The sequence below is a fragment of the Caloenas nicobarica genome, chromosome 3 (genome assembly GCF_036013445.1).
Source record: "Caloenas nicobarica isolate bCalNic1 chromosome 3, bCalNic1.hap1, whole genome shotgun sequence".
NCBI lineage: Eukaryota > Metazoa > Chordata > Aves > Columbiformes > Columbidae > Caloenas > Caloenas nicobarica.
Window position 1 is genome coordinate 25,291,163 of NC_088247.1, and position 20,431 is coordinate 25,311,593.

General features: G+C 45.9%; 2 protein-coding genes across 3 annotated transcripts; both read right to left on the bottom strand.

Moving 5' to 3' along the window:
- Positions 1-1,352: 1,352 nt before the first annotated feature.
- On the bottom strand, positions 1,353-19,638 carry LOC135987520 (glutathione S-transferase-like). Its single transcript, XM_065632495.1, has 7 exons — positions 19,593-19,638; positions 6,445-6,551; positions 5,448-5,499; positions 3,111-3,243; positions 2,101-2,242; positions 1,795-1,926; positions 1,353-1,472 (listed from the first exon to the last, which is right to left on the bottom strand). The coding sequence occupies exons 2-7, from the start codon at positions 6,529-6,531 to the stop codon at positions 1,353-1,355; spliced, it is 666 nt and encodes a 221-aa protein (XP_065488567.1). The 5' UTR covers positions 6,532-6,551; positions 19,593-19,638.
- On the bottom strand, positions 12,922-19,675 carry LOC135987519 (glutathione S-transferase-like). Of its 2 annotated transcripts, none has more exons than XM_065632493.1 (7): positions 19,593-19,675; positions 17,182-17,288; positions 16,201-16,252; positions 15,632-15,764; positions 14,618-14,759; positions 13,637-13,768; positions 12,922-13,314 (listed from the first exon to the last, which is right to left on the bottom strand). In XM_065632493.1, exons 2-7 carry the CDS (start codon positions 17,266-17,268, stop codon positions 13,195-13,197), a joined length of 666 nt encoding a protein of 221 aa, XP_065488565.1. In that variant the 5' UTR covers positions 17,269-17,288; positions 19,593-19,675; the 3' UTR covers positions 12,922-13,194. The 2 variants fall into 2 exon arrangements, with proteins under 2 accessions (XP_065488565.1, XP_065488566.1); XM_065632494.1 differs by having other exon boundaries at positions 17,182-17,291; positions 19,593-19,670.
- Positions 19,676-20,431: the final 756 nt, after the last annotated feature.

A 20,431-nucleotide genomic window follows, 5' to 3' on the forward strand; every position in this document is an offset into this window, starting at 1 on the left:
CATCTATCACACTGCCACGAGCAGGGCCATCGTCAACTAGATCGGGTTGCTCAGAGCCCCGTCCAGCCCGGCCTTGGATGTTTCCAGCGATGGGGCATCTACCACCTCTCTGGGCAACCTGGGCCAGTGATTCGCCACCCTTACTGTAAAATTTCGCCAAGGGCCAGTGTCCCGCAGTTAAACCGCATCTCTAAGTCCTGCAAGCGTAGCTGAGGGAAAAGCCACCTCAGCCTTGTCCCCGAAGGCTTGTGAAGCGACTTTCTCCGTGGGGCTGGCTTGGAGGCGAGCGGGGTGCTGCGGCTGCACCTCAGAGGGACACGGCAGCCAGGGCACGGGGGGCTGGAGAAAGGATTTGAGGCCCCCGAGATGGCGCGAGGGGGTCACAGGGATGACGTGACTGGGGAAGGGGCCTGGGCCACAGCCCCTGTGCAAGGGTTGCCAAGCTGCCGGCGTGCCAGGGACTCTGGCTCCGCGTGGCCAAAGGCTGGGGTGTGCGTGAGGGCTCCTAAAACCAGCTGGCTGTGCAGGGGCCCACACAGCAGAGAGTTGGCAGCCGTGGCCAAAGTTTCTGCCCTGAGTTTCTGACAGTGCCCAGCAGCTGCAAGTGCTGCCTGAATGCTTCGGTGAGGCAAGAGGGAAACAGCTCTTGCAACAACGCTGAGTAATATGTGCTCTGCTGCGGAAAAACATTGTGTTTTTTCCTTTCTTGCTGCTAAAAACTGGCCCAGCTGCATGACATTGCTTATAAAGAAACTGTTGGCGTTAGCAAGAGTTTTAGTGCCCTGAGTTTGCCCAGCCTGAAACCGCCAGTACTAGACCATTAGTTGGTTTTAGGGCACTGGCTGTTGCACTTACATACTTGGTTGATTTGGTCTTAAATAATACACATATTTATGCGTTCAACTGTCTTGCTATCCTCTCAGTAGTAGAGCTTTGATAGAAGTGATTATAAGGTACAACTCACATGCAACTTATAAGCTCTCTTCATTTTCCAGCAGCTCTTGGGAATGCCAGAAAGACAGAACCAGGGAACCCCTAGGTGTGTAAGTAGCAGCAAGAAGTCATGGAACAACCTGGTCTTCATTGCCAATAGTAAGACTTTATTTCAGGTATTCTCTTAAGTAATTTAAGACATTTTTGTTGTCCAGTGTACCCCCTAATTCAGTGAACTATTTCATTTGCTGGCATGCTCACGCAGATTTATATTGGAAGTGTTTGCGGTAGGCTAAAATCAGTGCTGTACCTAAGGAAAAAGAAATAAAAAACTTTTTCACTGTTTTCATTCATTTCGCTTCACCACTATCAGCAAATGCAATGAACATGATAGAGTTTCTGTGGGTTTAGGTTGCTGCTCAGTAGAAAATTTTCATGATTTCTGGTATATCTTCTTGTCGTGGTGGTGGTTTCCTCTGGCTGCCAGGCTGCAGGAATTTCTTTATTGTGGGGACACTGCTTATTCTTGCTTTAAAACTCTACAAAACAAAACCAAACCAGTACTGTGCTTAAGAACTATGGTAACTGTCAGACATTTCAATGTTATCCATGCTCTAAAAATAACATTGTGCATTGATCCTGCAGAAGAACCTACATGCTTCACCCTATTATACTTTTGTGGCTACAGTGACAGAAGGCAGCAATAACCATCAGTATTTGGGGACAGCTAAAATTACTTTGGATGTTTGGTTTTGTCTTTCATTTCTTTCCCCACCCTCCCACTCCCCCGTATTTCTCAGCCAGTTTTCATCAGTGGCCCTGCTTTGATTCACTGTCCATTAAAACTGTCCATTCTGTTACCTGCAAGAGAGGAAACTGGGCAAGGATATCAGGCTTGCATTCTTCTGCCATTAAAAGGATTTCAAGTAATTGCACATCTGCCCTGCTAAGCTGGTTGCCAACAAGAAAGTCTTGTCCATGCTCTTTCAAAACCTAAAAACAGAGAACCAGAAGGAGATGTGATTTTTTTTTTCTTCAAAGAAAGATCATAAACTCCATGGAGTTATCCTTGAAAGAAGAAAGTGCAGAAAAAACATGTGTAGTGCAAACGAATGATCTGACCACACTGTGCAATATTAATTAAGCTGCTACATGTTTCCCACCTACCTTCTCAAAGACTGGGAAGTATCTGTTTGTGGCCTTGTCCACAATAGTAGCTAAATGTTGCTCCTTTTTATCTGCTGGTTGTATAAAATGCATGATGAGTAACTCATTCAGATCAAATAATCCTTCCACGTACATATCAATTCTGAAATGAAGAGATCCAGCTGGTCAAGTCAAACACAGGAGGTCTGAATGGCACGACATCTACCGGCAATAACCCCACTGAGATGTTGGGAACTCTCCGCCTCTTCTATCCAGCATGCACAGCTTGGAGCAGTTCCCCCCGAGTGCAGTAGCTTCAGGGGAAAAGTGGGAGTGTGGTAAAAGACAAGTGCAAAGTGCCTCACCAAAAACAAAAGGACTGCACCACGTCCATTTTTCACTACGAGTGATACTTCTCTGTATTAAGTGGGTTTCTTTGAACCCAAGTACAAAAGTGGCATGTGTGTCATCCAAACTTGTGTTAAAAGTCCAATCGGACACGGTAAGTTACACAGTAGGTCTATACAGTTCCTGAAAAAGATCCTAAAATATGTTTTTCTGTGCTAATTAAGTTGAGGCATTTAAAAATACTTCAAGTCAAACCATGCGCCTTAAGAGTCCTATCCTTTATTCAGCAGTTAATAATTCTAATTGTGATTCCTGGTTGTTATTAGAGAGAAGGTTTTTGTTTCCATCAAAGACATTTCTCTGAACCTGATGTGGTGAAAATCCCTGCTGCTGACAACTGCAGGAGAAAACGCAAAGCTGTGTCAGGGAGACAGTCTGCCCTCTGCACTCTCGACTGCTTTCTTCTGATGACTGTATTGACCTTGGGCCTCCACGAACTCCCTTGCTGCATCCTGCCTATCTAATCGAGCTGCTGTTGCAACATCACCTGCAGCCACAGTCAGCACGTGCCACGTGAAAAACTGTTGTATCACCCTGAATCTCACTGCGAGCTGGGATATTCCTGTGTTACGCAGAGAGGTAGGATGGACTGTAGTCTAACAAAGGCGGTACTGCTACCGTACAGGGCTCTCTCCTTCAGGTCCTTCCCGTAGAGGTTGTACTTTGCTGCTATGTAGTTGAGGATGGCTCTGGTCTGCACCATCTTCATCCCATCCATCTCCACCATGGGCACTTGCTGAAACAGCAGGAATCCATCTAGGGCAAAGGGGACAAGACAAGGAGACATTCAGTCTGTGAGTGAGAACCATTAGTGGATGTTTGGCAAAGTAACCACACATACTATTTTTCATTTAGAATCATAGACTCATTTAGGTTGGAAAAGACCCTTAAGATAACATTGAGTCCAACCATTAACCTAGCGGTGCCAAAGCCACCACTAAACCATGTCCCTAAGCACCACATCTACATGTCTTCCAAATCCCCCCAGGGCTGGTGACTCAACCATTTCCCTGGGCAGCCTGTTCCAGGGCTTGATAACCCTTCTGGTGGCAATCTTCCTCATTCCCATAGCATGGATGGAAAATGCTTACCATGAAACCCAGAACCAACTTTTAGGGACATGCTAATAACTTTGTATTATATCAATCAGCTTCTTAAAGTTTCCTCAAATCTGAGGAAGCGCCCAAGTGCAGAACTTTCAGCAGTCAGACAGTGAAAAAGACAAGTCCTGCACTGCACAGCCCTAACTCACATGATTTTCATGGAGGTTAATATAGATGAGAAGAACCGAAGGATCTCACCTATAATGACCTGTGTTCTGTCATGCTTTGGTATTATGGAAATCTGTACTATTTAAAGGCTTGAAAACTTATGATGAGAATATAAATGCATATAATATATTTGTGACTACTATATTGACTTTATACAACAACACACATCTGTACAGGTGTGAAGCAGGAAATAATGGTATTTGACAAGAGCCAAATATCACTTGGTGTGAGACTGCAGCCATGTAAATCCCGTCCTGGTCTGCAGAAGCCCTATTCTGGCAAGGAAGAAGACAAAATACCCCCAGGAATGGATCAGAGAAGCAAGTCAGAGTATTTTCTTTATGGAATCATCTCTCTTGACTCAACTGCTCAGCTACATCCATCTTTGTATCACAGAATCACAGAATGGTTGGAGTTGGAAGGGACCTCTGGAGATCATCTAGTCCAACCCCCCTGCTAAAGCAGGTTCACCCAGAGCAGATTGCTCAGGAATGTGTCCAGGCAGGTCTGGAATGTCTCCAGACAAGGAGACTCCACAACCTCTCTGGGCAGCGTGTTCCACTGCTCTGGCACCCTCAAAGTAAAGAGGTTTTTCCAGTGTATGCCAAGCATGCAGAGAAATTGCTTGCTATTAACAGCCCTTTTTCATTTATGCTTGTGTCTCAAAATACTCTTTGAAAGCTGGCAGGGGGATCCAGTCATTTTTCCTAAAGGAGAGCAGGACTGCAAGTGCCAACCCTGGCTCAGGCATCTTTGAAAAGCCAAGTGGAGTGGAGCAACACAGACATGTAATTTCATTTGGAGGAAATAGAATACTTTCAGCTGGAAGGCACCTACAACCATCATCTAGTTCAACTGCCTGACCACTCCAGGGCTGGCCAAAAGTTCAAGCATGTTTTCAAGGGCATTGCCCAAATGCCTCTTAAACAGTGACAGTCTTGGAATATCAAGCACCTCTCTAGGAAGCCTCTTCCACTGTTTGACCACTCTCTTGCTAAAGAAATGCTTCCTAATGTCCAGTCTAACCTCCCCTGGTGCAGCTCTGAACCATCCCCACGCGTCTTGTCAACTGGCTACCAGGGAGAAGAGATCGGCACCTCCCCTCCTAAATGTGAGCGTCATCTGCACAGGATGGAAGCTAAAGATAGCAAAGTGAGTAGCTGCCTTGAGAAACAGGAATGCATCAGAAGTACAGGTTAAATTCAGAAATGTGGAACTCTAGCTTCATACGGATTGTAACAAAACAGCTTTGTAGGCAACCTAAAATGCAAATGAATTTCAGGATGACCTGATGACAAAAACCTGTATTGTCGCAGGATGGGAGGCACAGTCACAAACTGAAACACAGGAGAGTCAATCACCTGGGCTTAAGGAAAGGCTTTTTTACTGTGAGAGTTACTCAACATGGACGTGGGTTGTCCAGAGAGGCTGTGGAGTGGCCGTGCTGGAGGAGGGGATTTGGGACAGACGATCTCGAGAGGTCCTTTCTGACCTCAGCCCTTCTATGATTCAGTGAAGACTGAAACAACTGGGTGGATGATGCCATGTAATACTGCAGGGTGCAGCTGTGATACTCCATGTACACTCCAGTCTAGATTCTCTTTTTCAGAGACATAAGACTTCTTAGGCTTTTAAAGACAAGCTATTGCTATTGTTATTAAAAATCATTAACAAGTGAAGGAAACTTACCCTTCCTTAACTTTGTCAGATCATCCTTTGTTTTCACAAAACATTCTTCAAACTGCAGGAAATACAGAAGAAAAGTTGTGTTGTCACTGCATGTTTCATATTATATCAATAGCTTCTGCTTTGCATGAGGCAGTGAGGACACAAAGAGCTGTGTTTTGGGGAATTTATTGTTTAAAAAATAAATCCTATTTTGAAGCAATATCTTTAAAACTTTATTTTGCCTCTGCCACATTGTCTCCTCTTCCCTCTCCTATGTGGTTCATATTTTTGTGCAGGTAAGATTTCTCTAAAGCTCAGGTGACTGAAAGGCACAAACCCCTGTCTGCCGAACAAACAAGGACCACGCCGCTTCTGTTGTCAGTGCCGGCAAGAGACGGTGCAGGCAGAGGAGGGGATAAGCAAAGTCACGCTGCAACAGCAGCACTGTGTTATAGGTCCTTGGCCACAAGGCGGGAAATGACAGACAAAGAGAAAAGATGATGTGCCCCATGCAGCTTTCTGCCTAGTGCCCATCACCATGACAAAACCTCACCGCTCTTAAATCACTTCCACTCCCATTTAATATGAAAAATTGTAAGAAGTAAAAACAATTACTGGTTTTTTTATGATATGCAATAACTTCAGGGATGAGCTAGGTGTTAATAGGCATAATAATTTTTTGCTATTTTGAACACTGGGACTTAACCAGAGGCCTTCAGAATTAAAAATCCTGGACCCTTGTGATCAGAAGTTCTTCTTCTGTGGTTATAACTTTTTTCTGTCACTAGCTACAGGGGAGAGGCATTTATGGTGCTACCAGTAGGCCTGGCACATGATGCTTGGAAGTGAAACGGGAACCCTAAGCCCTCTTGCTTAAGGTAAGCTGGTGGTCATCGTTGGCTTGGTCAGCAATGCCCTAAATACAGAGCTTGAAACTTCTGGTCACTCATGTTTTTTATACGGAACAGTGAAAAGATGTTTTTGTCACACACTCCGAGAATAAAAAAGAAAGACAAACCTCCACCCCGGCTGCTGCCAGTAACCATCGTATCGGCTCCATTCGGCCTCGTGTGCTGACATAGTGCAGCTTGGGTTTCGCAGCCATGTTTCTATGTGCCTGATTTCCTACGGTTTGAAGTAAAGCAGTAAGATTTGCAAAATAAAGATTCAGAATGCTGGTCTTGAGTCTCTAACCAATTCTTAAGCATTGTTCAAAGTTGCCTTGTTTGAAACCAATTTATGGTCCGAGACCCTCTTCACGTTAGTGGAGGAGGTAAAAGACTGTACTGAGACACTGCATGTTGTCATTTTGCCTTAAGATGTCTTTTATGTGAGTAGTTTAGCTAAGCAGAACTCTGAGATTTGCCCGTGTCAGAAAACAAGCAAATGAAAACCTCTTGGCATCCCAAAGCATTCTGCTCTGACCAAAAAGTAGGGTGTGCGAAGTACGCTGTTCTGTTTATTTAGGCATTATTTCATAGAATCACAGAATCCTTTTCGTTGGAAGAGACCCTCAGGATCATCAAGTCCAACCATAACCTAACCTACCTCTAGCACTAAACCATGTCACTAAGAACCTCATCTAAACGCCTTTTAAACACCTTCAGGGATGGTGACTCCACCACTTCCCTGAGGAGCCTGTTCCAACACCTGACAACCCTTTCCATTAGTAAATTTCTCCTAATATCCAATCTAAACCTCTCCTGGCACAACTTGAGGCCATTTCTACTTGTCCTATCATTTGCTACTTGGGTGAAGAGACCAACACCCTCCATGCTACAGCCTCCTTTCCGGTAGCCCTAGACAGCAATTAGGTCTCACCTTGGTCTCCTTTTCTCCAGGATAAACAGACCCAGTTCCCTCAACCACTCCTCATCAGACTTGTGCTCCAGACCCCTCACCAGCTTCGTCGCCCTTCTCTGCACTCTCTCTAGTACCTCAATGTCCTTCTTATGATGAGGGGCCCAAAACTGAACACAATATTTGAGGTGGGGCCTCACCAGCGTCAAGTACAATGGCACAATCACTTCTCTAGTCCTGCTGGCCACACTATTCCTGATACAAGCCAGGATGCTGTTGGCCTTTTAGGCCACCTGGGCACACTGCTGCCAGCTGTCAATCAACAGGACCTGCCTTTCATAAACCCATGGTGACTGGGCCTGATAATACGGTTCTCTTGTAAGTGCTGTGTGATGTTACTCAAGATCATCTGCTCCATGACCTTTCCCAACACCGAGGTTAGACTGACAGGTCAGTAGTTCCCCAGATCGTCCTTCCGGCCCTTCTTGTAGATGGGCGTCACGTTAGCCAACTTCCAGTCAACTGGCACCTCCCCAGTTGGCCAAGATTGCTGGTACAAAATGGAGAGTGGCTCAGTGATCACCACCGCCAGCTCCCTCAGCACCCTTGGGTGTATCCCATCTGGCCCCATAGACTTGTGGGTGTCCAAGTGGTGTGGCAGGTTGCTAACCATTTCCCCTTGGGTTATTGGGGCTTCATTCTGCTCCCCATCCCTGTCTTCTGGCTCAGGGGGCTGGGTACCTGGAGCACAACTGTTCTGACTATTAAACACTGAAGGAAAAGAAGGCATTTAGTACCTCAGCCTTTCCCTCATCTTCTGTCACTATGTTTCCCCCCGCATCCATCAGGGGACGGAGATTCTCCTTAGCCCTCCTCTTGTTGCTGATATATTTATAGAAACATTTCTTGTTGCCTTTCACAGCGGTGGCCAGGCTCAGCTCTGGTTGGGCTTTGACCGTTCCGATTTTCTCCCTGCTTAACCTCACAGAGTTCTTGCATTCCTCCTGAGCGGCCTGCCCCTCCTTCCAAAGGTTATAAATTCTCTTTTTATTCCTAAGTTCCAGCCACAGCTCTCTATTCAGCCAGGCCGGCCTTCTTCCCCACAGGCTCACCTTCCGGCACACGGGGACAGCCTGCTCCTGCGCCTCTAAGCTTATCTTCTTGAAGAGAGACCAGCCTTCCTGCACTCCTTTGTCCTTCAGGTCTGTCTCCCAAGGGACTCTGCCAACCAGCCTTCTGAACAGGTCAAAGCCTGCCCTTTGGAAGTCCAAAGTAGCAGTTCTGCTGACCACCCTTCTAACTTCTTCAAGGATAGTAAACTCAATCATTTAATGATTGCTCTACCTAAGGAGACCTCCCATGGTCACGTTGCCCATGAGCCCTTCTCGATTTATAAGCAGAAGATCCAGTGGGGCTCCTTCCCCGCTAGGCTCACTAACCAGCAGTAATCTCAGCTGTAATCTCAGGATACAGTTTACTGCTTAATCAGGTATACGATATAAACTTGGCAATTGCTGGGCTTTCTCCAGCAGCTATTACACTGCATTATATAGGTTTCTTGTTGGTTGGTTGGTTGGTTTGTTTTTTACCCCATTGTAAGCATTCAATCTCATTTACAACACTCCCTGCTCCTCTTATTTCTTTAGGCAAGCACCCAAAGATGCGGAATTTGATTTTGACTCTGGTAACATTAGAGTTGCCTTTACCACGGACAGAGCCAAGGTGCAATATCTGCTTGGTTCAATTTTAATTCTTTGCTGGAATTTAAAGCAATAATAGTTTCTAGACAGACTGTCATCCCCCCTTCAGAACCAGTGCATGCGCATCAGCAGCAAACACGTAGACAGTGACTGGTTTACAATGGCTTCACAGTTATTAACATTGTGTCAACAATAAAGCTGAAGCATTAACAGCAGCACAAGCAAATTGCAAAAGAAAAAAAAATGCTCATTGTAAATAACATGTCATCTTCTCTACAATAGGAAGAAGAGGGTGAGAGACAGAGACACCACGCCACACTTCTGAGATCTAAATTTCTTGGGTTTTAAATCTCTTCACCTAGAAAGCAGTTGATGAATAATTTAACATTTGATGCACATAACCATCTTAGTAAAAAAATACCTACAAGTATTTAATCCATGAACCCCAGTCACTGACTTAGTTTCAAGTACACTAATTCCCTATGCACGTCCAAAATCCAAAAAGCTTACCTTGTACCCGGTGTAATTCGCTCTAAACTCTCAGCAGCTTTGTCTTGAGATTATATAGGCCTCTAGCCCCTCCCTACAAATAATTGCACACAGTTCTCTGACAATGGGAAACTCGTATCTCATATAGCAATAATAAAAAAATAGATCTGTTTAGTCACTTAGAACCTACAGAAAATAACTTCCTGACTCATGCTATGTACAAATCTGAGGTTCATGAGAGTTCATGATCATTGCAAACATCTGTGCCAGCAGAAAATTGTATGCTTCCCATTTTCATTGTTTGGCAACCTGCTAGGTGAAAATAATCGTAACAGCTGAAAAGCTCCCATGATTTAAAAAAATAATGTGGTAGCAATCAAAATTTTATTTTAATATTTTATTTTTTGTCACCTTTAGCAGATTGCTGCCTTACATAAGTCACATCAACTAATTCAGCTTGAATCCTTCATAAGCTTCCTTCTCTTACTTAGAGATGGAGGATATTCTTTCAGGACATTTTTATCTGCTGAATTTCATTCCTGGACATCATAGAAGATTTTTTTCTGTGTCTGTCAAAAATGGTTCTCTGAATTCGACCTGGTGAAAACGCATGCCAAAGACAACTGTAGGAGACAGTGAATGAAGAGTGGCATCGGAAGGCAGACTGCCCTCTGCACCCTGGACCACGTTCTTCTGATAACTCTGTTGACTTCCAAGAGTCAATACAGCAGAAACTCCCATGCACCATCCTGCCTGTCTAATCCAGTTGATTAACAGTGGTAGATATCGCCTGCGGGCAAGGTCAACGTGCGATACAAAAATCTGCTGAATCACTCTGAACATAACTGTGAACTGGGATATTATTCTTGTATTACACAGGGAAGTTGTATGAACTGTAGTCTATCAAACAAAAAAAAGAGTTTTTACAGTATAGGGGGCTCTCTACTTCAGGTGCTTCCCATAGACATTGTATTTTGCTGCTATGTAGCTGAAAACGATCCTCTTCTCATCGGTCTCCACAACTGGTGCCTGTTAGACCAAGGTGTTCCATGGCTGACATTAAAATAAGTGGCATTATTTATTTAGAGCTAGAACCACACAAGGACAAGGCTTCAGAATGGTCACCACTGCAACGTCTTGTCTTTCAGGAGATGCCCAGCTCCCAGATGGAGCGCTCTGTATCCCATATGGCACCTGAGGAGATTCAGCCTTCACAGAATGGGACTGACAGCACATCCTCTAGCCTCTGCCTTCTGGTTCATGCTCTTTTCTTTCTTATTTCCCTCTGTCCCCTTCTTACATTTGGGAAGTTCTTCTCTCCAGCCTCTGAGAGCCCGCAGCGGGGCTCGGTCACCTATGCAGAGGTGTCCACACCACTGTGCACGTTCCAGGGCATCCTCTGGTCCCCAGCCGCTGCTGCAGAGAGCCCGGCGCTGCGGACCGCACCACGGCAGGACAAACAGCCCTGCAGGGATGTCACCAAGAGCCCAGCTATCTGTGCTCTGTGCAGCAGAAACCCACTCTTGGTATTTCTAGAGAAGCACAAGCTGCCCACATTTTGTTTTCTGTTGACATCTGGCCTGAATTGGTTTGTTCATGTTTTGTACTGGAACAAAACTCTGCCTGAGAATTTGCTTGCTTGAGAAGGCACTGCTTTCCCCTCTGGCTCCCGGGAGCACTGACGTTTGCTGTTAGCACAGGGGTTTTTAAGAGTAAAAGATCAAACGGCACTGCCGGAAAGGGTGTTTCCGGCACTGTTGGACAGACATGACTTACCACGCAGCAGCGAGCACCATGTGAGTGATGACTGAACCTTTTTCTGCACAGATATATGCACCAAGGTGTGTCTGGTAGTGTTTCAGAAATCCAAACTCACTCTTAAGTAGTTTGGCTGGATTAATCATTTGTAGGCCTGGCCATGATAAGCTCTAGGAGATATGCAAGGTCCAGTGACTACTCCTGCAAGGACTTGACATCCACTGTGTTAGAGAACTGCAAGGTAAGAAAATATGCTTTCAAGCATGAAAGTTAGCGACACTGTAGACCTACCCAACCTGGTAGGCACCTACGCCTAGTCTAGCTGTCCAGTGTCTTTTACGTAAGTGTCAATTCAGGTCTAAATTCAGGAGGAATCCCTCATCATGCACTTGAGCTACGTTGGACATTCGAACTACTCAAAAGGATGCTGTCTCAGCTGCGCGGTTAAAAATTGAGATGAAGCCAGTCCCTGCAACCTTTCCTTAGGGGTAGAAGAGAGGAGTCTTCAGCGTGTGATTTATCCCAACACTGACATTCCCTAACCTATCAGAGGTTTCCATCAAGATTTCAGGAAAGTCCTCTTCGACACACGCACTAGCCTAAATAAAAGTGAAAAATACAATACAGTCTGTCTCCTAATTTAACAGGACTTTTGGAAATGTCACTTCACTGAGCTTGTAAAGTGTTTTGGAAAATGCTGTAGAAGTGTCATTTGTATCTTGCATGCCTGAAGGCATCCAGTCTCTTAAGCACTCTAGGTCCAGAGTGACCATCCAGGAGTTAAAACTAGGGGAAATCTCAAAGACACCCTAATAACTTAGGAGTGAGTGTTCACCTCAGCTGCTGGGCACCAGCTTGCTTCCATTTAGCCTCTTCCTTTAAAACAATAAGGCATAAATATATATATACTTCTTTAGACATGATATTGCTTTATTGACAAAGCACTGGAAAATGTTTCATGTCACAGGCTTTGTGAACTTCCTCTCTACATGAAACACATCAGAGCTGTATTAATTTGGGTTGGAGCTGCGTTTAAAATTATGAGCTAATATTTAAAATGTACTTGCAAGGGATATAGCTGCACACACAAACTGTTGCATCATATTGTATTAGCAGGGGCAATAGGGACTGTAGAGAAGGGAGACTCAGATGTGCCTAATGAGACCTGCTGGGATATGCCCAGTGCCGCCATGCTGCAGAACTGACGTGCAGCTCCGGTGTTCCATGTTGTTTAAAACAAAGGTCCCATTTGTTGTCGTTTTTCTAAGCTGTTGCTACCTGTATTCAACACACTTGAAAAGCGCAGCTCACACATTATGTCGCATAATGCTGCTGCAGAAAAACATTGTGTTTTTTCCTTTCTTGATGCTAAGACTTGGTCCAGCTGCATGACGTTACTTATAAAGAAACTGTTGGCATTAGCAGGAGTTTTAGTGTCCTGAGTTTGCCCAGCCTGAAACCGCCAGTACTAGACCATTAGTTGGTTTTAGGGTACTGGCTAGGGTACATTTTAGGGTACATTTACGTACTTGGTTGATTTGGTCTTAAATAATACACATATTTATGCGTTCAACTGTCTTGCTATCCTCTCAGTAGTAGAGCTTGATAGAAGTGATTATAAGGTACAACTCACATGCAACTTATAAGCTCTCTTCATTTTCCAGCAGCTCTTGGGAATGCCAGAAAGACAGAACCAGGGAACCCCTAGGTGTGTAAGTAGCAGCAAGAAGTCATGGAACAACCAGGTCTTCATTGCCAATCGTAAGACTTTATTTCAGGTATTCTCTTAAGTAATTTAAGACATTTTTGTTGTCCAGTGTACCCCCTAATTCAGTGAACTATTTCATTTGCTGGCATGCTCACGCAGATTTACATTGGAAGTGTTTGCGGTAGGCTAAAACCAGTGCTGTATCTAAGGAAAAAGAAATCAAAAACTTTTTCACTGTTTTCATTCATTTCACTTCACCACTCTCAGCAAACGCAACAACCATGATAGAGTTTCCGTGGGCTTAGGTTGCTGCTCAGTAGAAAATTTTCAGGATGTCTGCTACATCTTCTTGTCGTGGTGGTGGTTTCCTCTGGCTGCCAGGCTGCAGGAATTTCTTTATTGTGGGGATACTGCTTATTCTTGCTTTAAAACTCTACAAAACAAAACCAAACCAGTACTGTGCTTAAGAACTATGGTAACTGTCAGACGTTTCAATGTTATCCATGCTCTAAAAATAACATTGTGCATTGATCCTGCAGAAGAACCTACATGCTTCACCCTATTATACTTTTGTGGCTACAGTGACAGAAGGCAGCAATAACCATCAGTATTTGGGGTCAGCTAAAATTACTTTGGATGTTTGGTTTTGTCTTTCATTTCTTTCCCCACCCTCACACTCCCCCGTATTTCTCAGCCAGTTTTCATCAGTGGCCCTGCTTTGATTCACTGTCCATTAAAACTGTCCATTCTGTTACCTGCAAGAGAGGAAACTGGGCCAGGATATCAGGCTTGCATTCTTCTGCCATTAAAAGGATTTCAAGTAATTGCACATCTGCCCTGCTAAGCCGGTTGCCAACAAGAAAGTCTTGTCCATGCTCTTTCAAAACCTAAAAACAGAGAACCAGAAGCAGATGTGGTTTTTTTTTTTTTCTTCAAAGCAAGGTCATAAACTCCATGGAGTTATCCTTGAAAGAAGAAAATGCAATAGGAACATCTGTAGTGCAAAGGAATGATCTGACCACACTGTCATCCCTGCATCATTTATCAGTGCTTTCTCTTTTGCATTCTTCTGGCGGCTCAGCTGTATCTCTCCTGCCTTCAGTTCTGTAGCTCATGTAATCAGCGCTGCTGTGTTGAAAGCTAAGCTTTATGGGATAAAACCATCTCTGCAAATGCCTACAAAATTTACATCAGGCTTAAGTTCAGCACAGGGCATAGTAAGAGTATCTTGGATTGTTTCAAATTAAGGGCAGCTCCCTGAGTTCTCACCTGTTTCTTCTTCAGTTTTGGGAATATTGCCTTGAGAGCTCTCCTTATGTAACTTGTGCCTCGTGCTCTTGACACCCAGCTAATCCAGTCTTCATTTTAGTACAGAAGGAGCTGTCATGCACTACACAGCATGTATGGTACAGGGAGTTCTGCACATTAGGAGCAAACTTTATGTAAAAGCTGATGCTATAGTGTCTTTTGTCTGAAGCAACATCCAGACTGAAACATGGACGTTTGAGGGCTCAGTGTTTCCTGGGTTTTGCAGCTCTGCGTCTCTCCCACATTTGTAGTGCTGTGTGTCCCCTCTGCAGTGTGCTGTCTCCATCCTTGTGCCAGTCCCACAAAAACCACAGCATTTATATTTTAAAGTGGCAATTTTTGTTCCCTGTCTCACTCAATAAGTGTAGATCCAGAACGGAGTTTTAGGAAAACAATATTAATTAAGCTGCTACATCTTTGCCACCTACCTTCTCAAAGACCGGGAAGTATCTGTTTGTGGCCTTGTCCAAAATAGTAGCTAATTGTTGCTCCTTTTTATCTGCTGGTCCGTAATCATAGGTTATGATTAACTCATTCAGATCAAATAATCCTTCCACGTACATATCAATTCTGAAATGAAGAGATCCAGCTGGTCAAGTCAAACACAGGAGGTCTGAATGGCACGACATCTACCAGCAATAACCCCACTGAGATGCTGGGAACTCTCCACCTCTTCTATCCAGCATGCACAGCTTGGAGCAGTTCCCCCCGAGTGCAGTAGCTTCAGGGGAAAAGTGGGAGTGTGGTAAAAGACAAGTGCAAAGTGCCTCACCAAAAACAAAAGGACTGCACCACGTCCATTTTTCACTACGAGTGATACTTCTCTGTATTAAGTGGGTTTCTTTGAACCCAAGTACAAAAGTGGCATGTGTGTCATCCAAACTTGTGTTAAAAGTCCAATCGGACACAGTAAGTTACACAGTAGGTCTGTACAGTTCCTGGAAAAGATCCTAAAATATGTTTTTCTGTGCTAATTAGGTTGAGGCATTTAAAAATACTTCAAGTCAAACCATGCGCCTTAAGAGTCCTATCCTTTAATCAGCAGTTAATAATTCTAATTGTGATTCCTGGTTGTTATTAGAGAGAAGGTTTTTGTTTCCATCAAAGACATTTCTCTGAACCTGATGTGGTGAAAATCCCTGCTGCTGACAACTGCAGGAGAAAACGCAAAGCTGTGTCAGGGAGACAGTCTGCCCTCTGCACTCCCGACTGCTTTCTTCTGATGACTGTATTGACCTTGGGCCTCCACGAACTCCCTTGCTGCATCCTGCCTATCTAATCGAGCTGCTGTTGCAACATCACCTGCAGCCACAGTCAGCACGTGCCACGTGAAAAACTGTTGTATCACCCTGAATCTCACTGCGAGCTGGGATATTCCTGTGTTACGCAGAGAGGTAGGATGGACTGTAGTCTAACAAACAAAGGCGGTGCTGCTACCGTACAGGGCTCTCTCCTTCAGGTCCTTCCCGTAGAGGTTGTGCTTTGCTGCTATGTAGTTGAGGATGGCTCTGGTCTGCACCATCTTCATCCCATCCATCTCCACCATGGGCACTTGCTGAAACAGCAGGAATCCATCTAGGGCAAAGGGGACAAGACAAGGAGACATTCAGTCTGTGAGTGAGAACCATTAGTGGATGTTTGGCAAAGTAACCACACATACTATTTTTTATTTAGAATCATAGACTCATTTAGGTTGGAAAAGACCCTTAAGATCATTGAGTCCAGCCATTACCCTAGAACTGAAGTATGTTTTCTGTCTATGCTTTGGTAAGTATTATGGAAATCTGTACTATTTAAAGGCTTGACAACATATGATGAGAATATAAATGCATATAATAATATCTTTGTGACTGGGTGGATGATGCCATCTAACGCTGCAGGGAGCAGCTGTGATACCCCATGTACAATCTAGTCTAGTTTTTCTTTTTAAGAGACATAAGACGCCGTAGGCTTTTTAAGACAAGCTACTGTTCTTGTTATTAAAAATTATTAACAAGTGAAGAAAACTTACCCTTCCTTAACTTTGTCAGATCATCCTTTGTTTTCATAAAACATTCTTCAAACTGCAGGAAATACAGAAGAAAAGTCGTGTTGTCACTGCATGTTTCATGTTTTATCAATAGCTTCTGCTTTGCATGAGACAGTGAAGGCACAAAGAGCTGTGTCTGGGGGAAGCAATAGCTTTAAAAATCTATTTTGCCTCTGTCACATTGTCTCCTCTTCCTTCTCCCATGTGGTTCATATTTTTGTGCAGGTAAGATTTCTCTAAAGCTCAGGTGACTGAAAGGCACAAACCCCTGTCTGCCGAACAAACGAGGACCACGCCGCTTTTGTTGTCAGTGCCGGCAAGAGACAGTGTAGGCAGAGGAGGGGATAAGTAAATTCACACTGCAACAGCAGCACTGTGTTATAGGTCCTTGGCCACAAGCTGGCAAATGGACGGACAAAGAGAAGAGATGATGTGCCCCATGCGGCTTTCTGCACAGTGCCCATCACCATGACAAAACCTCACAGCTCTTAAATCACTCCCTCTCCCATTTAATATCAGAAACTGTAAGAGGTAAAAAGAATTACTGGTGTTTTTTATGATATGCAATAACTTCAGGGATGAGCTATATGTTAATAGGCATAATAATTTTTTGCTATTTTGAACACCGGGATTTAATTGGAGGCCTTCAGAGTTAAAAGTCCTGGACCCTTGTGATCAGAAGTTAAGCAGCCAGGTTCTTCTTCTGTGGTTATAACTTTTTTCTGTCACTAGCTACAGGGGAGAGGCATTTATGGTGCTACCAGTAGGCTTGGCACATGATGCTTGGAAGTGAAACGGGAACCCTAAGCCCTCCTGCTTACGAGTAAGCTGGTGGTCATCGTTGGCTTGGTCAGCAATGCCCTAAATACAGAGCTTGAAACTTCTGGTCACTCACATTTTTTATATGGAACAGTGAAAAGATGTTTTTGTCACACACTCCGAGAATAAAAAAGAAAGACAAACCTCCACCCCGGCTGCTGCCAGTAACCATCGTATCGGCTCCATTCGGCCTCGTTCGTTGATGTAGTGCAGCTTGGGTTTCGCAGCCATGTTTCTATGTGCCTGATTTCCTACTGATTGAAATAAAGAAGTAAGATTTGCAAAATAAAGATTCAGAATGCTGCTTTTGAGTCTCTAACTAGTTCTTAAGCATTGTTCAAGGTTGCCTTGTTTGAAACCAATTTATGGTCCAAGACTCTCTTCAATTTAGTATAGTACAAAACTATACTGAGATGCTACTTGTCATTTTGCCTTAAGATGTCTTTTATGTGAGTAGTTTAGCTAAGCAGAACTCTGAGATTTGCCCGTGTCAGAAAACAAGCAAATGAAAACTTCCTGGCATCCCAAAGCGTTCTGCTCTGACCAAAAAGCAGGGTATGCGAGACACGCTGCTCTGTTTATTTTGGCATTATCTCAGGATACAGTTTACTGTTTAATCAGGTATACAATATAAAATCAGCAATTGCTGTGTTTTCTCCAGTAGTTATTATGCTGCATTATAAAGTGATATAAGGGATTGGGGGTTTTTTTATGCCATTGTAAGCATTCGATCTCATTTGCAACACTCCCTCCTCCTCTTATTTCTTTGGGCAGGACCCGGCACTTGGCCTTGTTAAACCTCAGACAACTGGCCTCAGCCCCACGATCCAACTGGTCCAGATCCCTCTGTATGGCCTTCCTACCCTCCAGCAGATCAACACTCCCACCCAATTTGGTTTCATCTGCAAATTTACTAAGGGTGCACTCAATCCCCTCACTCAGATAATTGATAAAGAGATTAAACAGAACTGGGCCCCGTACTGATCCCCGGGGAACAACACTCGTGACCGGCCACCAACTGGATTTGGCTCCATTCACCACAACTCCTTTGGCCCAGCCACCCAGCCAGTTCTTTACCCAGCACTACAAGGACAGGCCAGCATCAGCAGAAAGAACAAATTTCCCTGACCTCTCCCTGAAGCAGAGGTAGAGCCCATAAGGACGAGCCCAGCCAGAGCCCTGCTTGCCAGAGCTCACCGCTCCACTCCCAACAGCCAGGAAAGCTGAAGAGCAGAGCAAGTGTCAGTGGAAAAAAGTTCAGATATCAACATAACTTGTACTTGTTCATCACAGTTCTGTGTGGGGACTGGCCAAGGCTTGAGTCTTCTTGCTCGGGTACGAAAAAGCTTACATTTTCCCGGAACTGCACTGCTTAAGGACTGAACGCTTACACAGGGTGGCAAAGTACTTTGGTGACACTATTAGTGCTCTGCCAGGAATACCCCTTTGTAAAGCAATGAGCCATAAAAGAGTAGCCAAGCTGGTAAATGATCTTTCTTAAATAGCAACGCTGGACCTGAAAAGAAATCACAAACTTTCTTGACGTTCTAGCGGATCTGACCTTCCTTGGACCTCAGCCAGGTAGTTGCCAGAGTAACGGCTACCGCTGTGATCACTGTATTAAAAGGTCCCTTTGTCCAAAATCATTCAGGCACCAGCCTTCCAATGAGAAACAAGGTAAGTGAAATTAACGGCAAGCTCATAACTGGCTGCAAGATCTTAAACATCCTTCCTAACTGGACGTGGACCCCAAAGCAGCTCCTTGCACCACTCTGCTCCTCACACACAGTGCCCTTCCAGCACAGCCCTCGCACTGCGCTGGGCCCGGCTCGCTCTCCAGACACTCTTAAGACTAATTGCTAATCAGCGTGTGGTTCCTACCAGGATCCAGGCCAAGTCTGGGCTCGAAAAGCCTTCCTTCCACCCCCTGGGCTACGAGGAGCGTTTGAACGAGGTGAACGGCCAATTCCCCCGAGAGATGTTTAAACCTTTCACTCCAACCAGCAGCTCGGGTTCAGATTCCCCGCTGATCGCACCCAGAGCCAGACACAACCCCGCTCCGCGCACGCCCACCCCCCGGCCTGGGCTCCTGCTGCCGGGGACCAGGTGGCGTCACCCCGCACGCCCACCCCGGCCAGCGCCGCACGACGCCCAAGGGCCTTCCCGAAGCAAAGGCCGCTCTGCCACGGACCCGCCTTCCGCCCTCCCGCCAGGGGCCCGGCTGGCGGACGCAGCCCCGGCAGGCGGGCTCCGACCCCTGCGCGGCTGGCCCGGGAGGACAGGCAGCCCGGCCCTGCCCTGCCCTCCTTCCCTCCACACCGCGCCACGGCGCGAATCGCTCCCGCGGCTCCGCAGAGGCGGCAGCGCACGGCCCCGAGGCCGGCGGTCAGCCCGGGGAGCAGCTGCCCGCCCTGCGCCCCCGCCACGGGCCGCGCTTCGCAGCAGCAATTCACAGCGGGGCCACCTCCGCCGCCGCCCCCATCCGCCCCGCGGAGCCGCCGACCCCCGCAGCAGCCCCCCGCAGCAGCCCCCCGCCCGCCGCTGGCAGCACCCACCGCACCACCGCCTGAGCTCCGGCTCCACCAACTCCCCGCCCGCTGCGCGACCCAAGCCCCGGCCCGCCGAGCAGTGGCCGCCCCGCCCCTCAGCGGCCCCGCTGCTGCTCCCAGCGGCGGCGCAGCCTGCCCGCCCCCGCCCTCCCAAAGGCCCGGCGACCGCGGCCTCGCGGAATCGTGCAATAGTTTGGCTTGGAAGGGGCCCTTAAAGACCATCTAGTCCATCCCCCCTGCCGCAGTAAATGTCAAAATGACCTAGTGATTCCTGTTGCTGGCCACATGAGCTGCCTCATGGTACTGGTAAGAATGTCCCGAGTCTCTTTGAAGAAACACAGACTTACTGATAAATCGTGGACTGAAGGACAAGAGGATGGCAGAGTGAGGGGGATAAACAGAAACGTCAGCAAAAACCAGAAGACCGGCGATTTTTTCCTACGAAGACCCCCGGGTTCAGATAAAGGACACACTGAGGAAGAGGAGAGCCTGCATCCTTGCGACCACCAGATGGGGAAAGAAGACCCTGTGTGTGTGTCGAGTGAGTTCATCTATCACACTGCCACGAGCAGGGCCATCGTCAACTAGATCGGGTTGCTCAGAGCCCCGTCCAGCCCGGCCTTGAATGTTTCCAGCGATGGGGCATCTACCACCTCTCTGGGCAACCTGTGCCAGTGATTCACCACCCTTACTGTAAAATTTCGCCAAGGGCCAGTGTCCCGCAGTTAAACCGCATCTCTAAGTCCTGCAAGCAGCAAGAAGTCATGAAACAAACTGGTCTTCATTGCCTATCGTAAGACTTTATTTCAGGTATTCTCTTAAGTAATTTAAGACATTTTTGCTGT

Bases quoted from the DNA above. Each gene is read 5' to 3' on its own strand.
- LOC135987520 (XM_065632495.1), bottom strand. From the start codon at position 6,531: ATGGCTGCGAAACCCAAGCTGCACTATGTCAGCACACGAGGCCGAATG. The intron at 2,243-3,110 runs GTACGGTAGCAG...TCTTCATTTCAG, and splicing joins GACCTGAAGGAGAGAGCCCT to AATTGATATGTACGTGGAAG. The intron at 1,927-2,100 runs GTAGGTGGGAAA...CTCTGTTTTTAG, and splicing joins ACTTCCCAGTCTTTGAGAAG to GTTTTGAAAGAGCATGGACA.
- LOC135987519 (XM_065632493.1), bottom strand. From the start codon at position 17,268: ATGGCTGCGAAACCCAAGCTGCACTACATCAACGAACGAGGCCGAATG. The intron at 16,253-17,181 runs GTTTGTCTTTCT...TATTTCCTGCAG, and splicing joins TGGCAGCAGCCGGGGTGGAG to TTTGAAGAATGTTTTATGAA. The intron at 13,315-13,636 runs GTAACAGAATGG...TTTGTTTTGTAG, and splicing joins CCCAGTTTCCTCTCTTGCAG to AGTTTTAAAGCAAGAATAAG.